Below are 5,319 nucleotides of genomic sequence, written 5' to 3'. Positions count from 1 at the left end.
TGTGTACTCTGTGCCTGTCTGTGAGCTCGGTACGTGTCTGTGCACTCTGTCTGTCAAGGTACTCAGCGCCTGTCAGTGTATTTACTACCTATCTGTGAGCTCGGTGACTGTGTACTCAGTGCCTAACAATGTACTCCGTGCCTGTCCGTGAGCTCGGTGCGTGTCTTTGGAATCAGTGTCTGTCAATGCACTCACGGCCTGTATGTGTACTCAGCGCCTGTCAGTATACTCGGTGCCTGTCAGTGTAGTCAGTGTATTTATTGCCTGTCTGTGAGCTCGGTGCGTGTCTGTGCACTGTTTGGGTTTGTATTTGCGCGCTGTTTCGCTCTCGGCCGTCGTTTTCCCCCTGGCGTCCAATGGAGGAGCAGTTCTAGTCAGAACAATGGAAGGGCCCTGGCCAATGGGTAAGCGCAGTGGCTGCGTCGTGACCAATGGGAGTGCGGCAGTGGCTGTGGATAGTGCGCAGGCAGCGAGCGCGTCCAGAGCCATTGCAGTGAGCGGCTGTAGGGCAGGTAGTGTGTAAGATAGAGAGAGATAGCGGAGACTCGACAATATTGACGGCTAACATCCACCGTCTCCTAAACCGGCATGTCTTACTCTCTTATTATACTTTACAAAGGGGCGCTGTTAGAACGTTAGAATTAAACTTAAAAAAAAATTCCCCTCAGCCGCGCTGTTTAACATGGCTGACGGCGGCTGAGGGAAAGCCATTATTAAACAGCAGCGCGTCGAGAGCGAGTTGGGTTCAACTTTTCCAAACCGCGTGTAGCGCTGCGAAGGTGGCTCCGCAGCCGGGTTTGTGGGCGGGATCGGGTGGCCCAGACTCTGGGCTCTCCAACCGTGGGCTTTTTGTCGGGGTACCGCGGCGTTAGCGGGGTGAAATGCAGGCTGTAAGGCGAGCTGGGCTCTCTGTCTGCCTCGCACTGACGCTGCTATCAAGATGGAGCCATGTACTGTACTGTGTGTTAGAGGCAAGCGGCCATTCGCAGCTCGAACACTAAACTATATGTACAAACCCCACACTATAACTATATACCACTCAGCGCAAAGACCACAGGCGAGAAAAACACGCGGAAAACGGGCGTCTGCAGATTGGAAACGGTCCGAAGGCGGTGTTTGGTGATATTTGAAGGGGACTTTCTCTCATGAAGAAGGATTTTTCAACATGGAAGAAGAAATATTGTCGTTGTTGTTTGACCTCTTTCCTTTTTGTTCTCAGCCATTGCTCCAGTCTACAGCTTGAAGTATAGGCACTTCGCCACACCATTTCAAACGGAATAAAATATTTGGAACGGATTAACTTTTTTTCTAAATAACCTGGAAAATAAAATATTTTGAAAATGGAGATTTTGTTTTACTCAATTTTTTTTTGTTTTTCTTCACGTCTCCTAGTGTGGATTAATGTAACTAGTAAAAGCCACGAAGTGATCTGGAAGGCTAAGACTTGAGCATTAATTTTGTCTTTTTTTAACTTTCCAATATAACGGCGTGAAATGTTAGGTGGGGCTGTGATATCGCGGAAATACATTTTTTTTTAAAAAAAGCACGAATAAACCAATTCAGGCTGCTTTTACTTTTAAACCAAAGTTCAACTGCGGATTGGGTTAACATTGGAACCAAAATTGCAAGTCGGATGCATTTCATTTAGGCTGTTTGAAACTGTGCACCGTTCTTTCTTTCTTTCCCCCTTCCATACTAAAATATGTGGGCGCGGTTGTTTTTCATGTCTTGTGAATGGGGTTGCAATTTGCCGTTTCGAGAAGGGTTACGATGAAAGTATATTCTGAATCGTATAAACAGTTGTTGTAACAGGCAGACGCAGGTAGTTTTAAGGTACCGAGATAGCTCATCTGCGTTAGCATTACGATATTCCATCAATCTCTCATAATCTGAAAAGTTATGTTTTTGTTGTCACTTGAAATGTAGAGTGCTGTATTCTATTACATGAAATTTCAATCCAAAGATTCACCCCTTTATGCATCGGAGCCCCTCGCCTCAATTTCAAGCTTTTGTTTTCTTAAATGCATATGCAATATTAAGAATTATGCAGAATTGAATTAATCGTTTTCCTATTCTTCAGACAGAAGCCAAAATGGCAAGAGGTGATCCAAAAAAACCCCGAGGCAAAATGTCCTCGTATGCATTTTTCGTCCAAACTTGTCGTGAGGAGCATAAGAAGAAGCATCCCGACTCAAGTGTCAACTTCTCCGAATTCTCAAAGAAATGTGCGGAAAGATGGAAGGTGGGAAGTTCATGTCCGTGTAACTTGGGTTGCACATTTATTTGTCAGATTTAAACATTATTTGGCCCTCCCATGAAAATATCGGCAGTCACTTAATAGTGTTGATGGAGGCCATTTAGCCCATCGTCTTCCATCATGCATCTAGAAAACTGACAAGTTATTCCCCACCCTTAATGTAATATCTATTCGTTTCTTAATAAGTGTTCAGCATTTTCACTCTGGAAATACTTCTGTGCGAATTTACTATTGGTCTTGAATTTTTCACTGCCACTAATTTTGCTACTTTTCTCTACGCATTGAACTTTAAAACAGTATTCTGGATTAACATTCCCAGTGGTAGAGTGTCTTTTAGAGTAGTAAAAGATCACCTCTGTATCTTTTGAGGTGAATTAAGTTTTTGTACTTATTAACTAACACTAATCAGTTTTGTGCTTGTTAGCTGCAGTCTCTGGTTCTCTTGTATCTAGGTGCAGAGTACCGTGTACAGCTTCAGTGCTTTAGTTTATTTTGTGCTGACACAAATGTGTTTTTCAAACAAAAATGTACTTTAATATTAAATGAACCTGATAGGTACCATCTTTGCCCTAATTTCTGGTTGATGAAAATAACAAGATAGAAAATGTGTTAGCGGAACACCAGTTTCCTCTACTGAAATTGGATTAGGCTCAGGAGGTGGAAGACAAAATTCAGTTTTACAAAACCACCATGGATGGTGGCAAGGATGGGATCAATAAAGCTAGATATTTTAGTTTGTTGTCAAAAACGTAGCTTCAGATTTTAATTTGTTTAGTCAGTCATATATATCTTGTGTAAAGTAAATGTGCAGTTTTTTTGGGATGTTATTTTAGTTGAATTCTTTTACAGTCCATGTCGAGTAAAGAGAAACTAAAATTTGAAGATAAGGCGAAAGAAGATAAGATCCGTTGGGAGAAAGAAATGAAGAATTATGAGCCACCAAAAGGTGCCAAGAAAACAAAGAAAAAGAAGGACCCTAATGCACCAAAGAGGCCTCCGTAAGTTTTCATACACAATGCAAAGCAAAATACTCTTCGTTAGAAATCTGCAATAGAAACTATATTCAAGAAACATTCACTTTGCCAAACTGAGTAGTGCTGCAAACAACGTTTAAATGCTCATATAAAATTTTTAATAAAAGGTCCTCCATACAATTATCTTGCCTAAGCTCGTGTCCTTTCTTCAGTAAATGGGACAGCCACTGCCAGCGATATTCCAAAAGCTGCAATGAAGAAAGTTGGTTTAACATTCCATGCATTTACTTGTTGGATCAGTTTACAATTTCACACTGTGCAAATTTGCCTTCTAACACTTATTTGATTCTAATTAATTTCAGATCTGCTTTCTTTGTGTTCTGTTCTGACTGGCGCCCCAAAATTAAAGAGGAAAATCCTGGGGCATCAATTGGGGACACAGCCAGGAAGTTGGGACTGCTTTGGAATGCAACATCTGCAAGCGATAAGATTCCATATGAAAAGAGGGCAGCAAAACTCAAGGAAAGATATGAAATGGTAATGTTTGACTAAAAGATACTACCTTTTTGTTTCCCTTCCACCCTCGTGCCAAAATAACTTGGTGCTGATTAATGTGTGATTTTAGTTGCATAATGTCAGTGGCCTTAAATTAGCAGACTGGGAAAGGTGTGGGGCGAAATAATAAGACAGAAGGGATAAGATCTGGTTGCAGTTGAGTAATACTGATTGAATGGATATTTAGAATGAAAACCAAGAATTCTTGATGTGATTCTGCAACCTCACACAATTTAATGTTTAAACTTGTCATAACCTTACCAGTACATACAGATGCTGTATCAGGCCTGTTGACGTGGGATGTTATCAGTCAAAATTTTAACAAATATGAATTGCATTGATCCCAGCTAATAGTTACTAGAACCAAAAATAGATATTTACTTACCTATTGTTGCCTTCAACAAACTTGTTTATCTGAGCCAAAGAAACTTTCCTGATTTCTAGGATCTTGCAGCATATCGTGCTAAAACAAAATCTGATTCTACCAAGAAGGCTTCAGCTGCCAAAGTAGAAAAGAAGAAGGTGGTGGAGGACGAGGAGGAGGAGGAAGATGAGGAAGAAGAAGAAGAGGAGGAGGAGGAGGATGAGGAGGAAGAGGAGGAGGAGGAAGATGACGATTGAATTTTATTCAACTTTCTTCCAGCAAGATTTCTCAGCTATAGAGCATTTACCCTTGCCCTGTACACACTGCTTCTTTTTAAAATATATAAGGCTATGTATATGAGAATTTGATTTTAAACTGTACAGTTTATTTTTGTTTTGTATAGTTAACACACTATAGCAGTGTCTTTGGATGGCCCAAAGACACTGTCCTTAGTGGTGTTTTGTTTGATGCTTGACTTGGCTGGTGCAGTGAGGGGGTATACAAAATGGCATGGTGAGAGCAACTTCATGTTGGTACACATCACCAACTGGCTTTGGGGAAGGGGCAGTTAATTTGCTTTTGAGTTGTTGTAAGGTTCTTGGTGTATCAAACATTGTGCTAGAAATTGAGATTGCCACACTGTAATTGCCTAAAAAATGCAGCTTTGTGTTTTTTGTTGATCTTTGAAATGCTTACAAAATAAAACTTTTTATTAATGCTCTCCACTTGTTTTATTTTGCAATATTATGATTCCTATTCCCTTCACTCTTGGGTGGCTGCTTCGGGATGGGTCAACAGCTTGTCACAGCTTTACTTCGACACCTTTGCAATTACTAGTCTGATTTAGAATCAGTCAACCATAGAGATTTTAAACAGGGAGAGAGGCCTATCGTTCACACCAGTCATCAAGCATTCATCTAATCCTGTATTCCAATATTTCACCATAGCTTTATATGCTGTGGTGTTTCAAGCACTCATGTAAATAGTTCTTGAGTGTTCTTGCCTGTACCACCCTTTCAGGTGCTGAGTTTCAGATATCCTCAAATTTCCTCAACGTCCAGCTCCTATGCCTTAAAAGTATCCGTTGATTTTTGATACCCAGATTAATGGGAAAAGTTTCTCCCTATTTACCCTATCATAATGTTGCAACCTGAAAACACATCTAGTTC

General features: G+C 40.8%; 1 protein-coding gene across 3 annotated transcripts; it reads left to right on the top strand.

The window, feature by feature from the left end:
* Nucleotides 1-436: 436 nt before the first annotated feature.
* Nucleotides 437-4,871, top strand: LOC109920682 (high mobility group protein B1-like). 3 transcript variants are annotated; one of them, XM_020520737.2, is made up of 5 exons: nt 437-586; nt 2,085-2,242; nt 3,107-3,255; nt 3,594-3,768; nt 4,231-4,871. In XM_020520737.2, exons 2-5 carry the CDS (start codon nt 2,093-2,095, stop codon nt 4,405-4,407), a joined length of 651 nt encoding a protein of 216 aa, XP_020376326.1. In that variant the 5' UTR covers nt 437-586; nt 2,085-2,092; the 3' UTR covers nt 4,408-4,871. The 3 variants fall into 3 exon arrangements, with proteins under 3 accessions (XP_020376326.1, XP_048454393.1, XP_020376325.1); XM_048598436.1 differs by having other exon boundaries at nt 443-512; nt 2,081-2,242; XM_020520736.2 differs by having other exon boundaries at nt 449-586; nt 2,081-2,242.
* The last annotated feature ends 448 nt before the right edge of the window (nt 4,872-5,319 follow it).

The sequence above is a fragment of the Rhincodon typus genome, chromosome 6 (genome assembly GCF_021869965.1).
Source record: "Rhincodon typus isolate 14 chromosome 6, sRhiTyp1.1, whole genome shotgun sequence".
Lineage (NCBI taxonomy): Eukaryota > Metazoa > Chordata > Chondrichthyes > Orectolobiformes > Rhincodontidae > Rhincodon > Rhincodon typus.
This window is presented reverse-complemented; position numbering and strand designations above follow the sequence as displayed.

What these genes read in the sequence shown, in the direction of transcription:
- LOC109920682 (XM_020520737.2), top strand. Translation starts at nt 2,093, where the DNA reads ATGGCAAGAGGTGATCCAAAAAAACCCCGAGGCAAAATGTCCTCGTAT. An exon ending in AATGCACCAAAGAGGCCTCC is followed by an intron (nt 3,256 to 3,593) that starts GTAAGTTTTCAT and finishes AATTAATTTCAG; the next exon opens with ATCTGCTTTCTTTGTGTTCT. An exon ending in TCAAGGAAAGATATGAAATG is followed by an intron (nt 3,769 to 4,230) that starts GTAATGTTTGAC and finishes CCTGATTTCTAG; the next exon opens with GATCTTGCAGCATATCGTGC.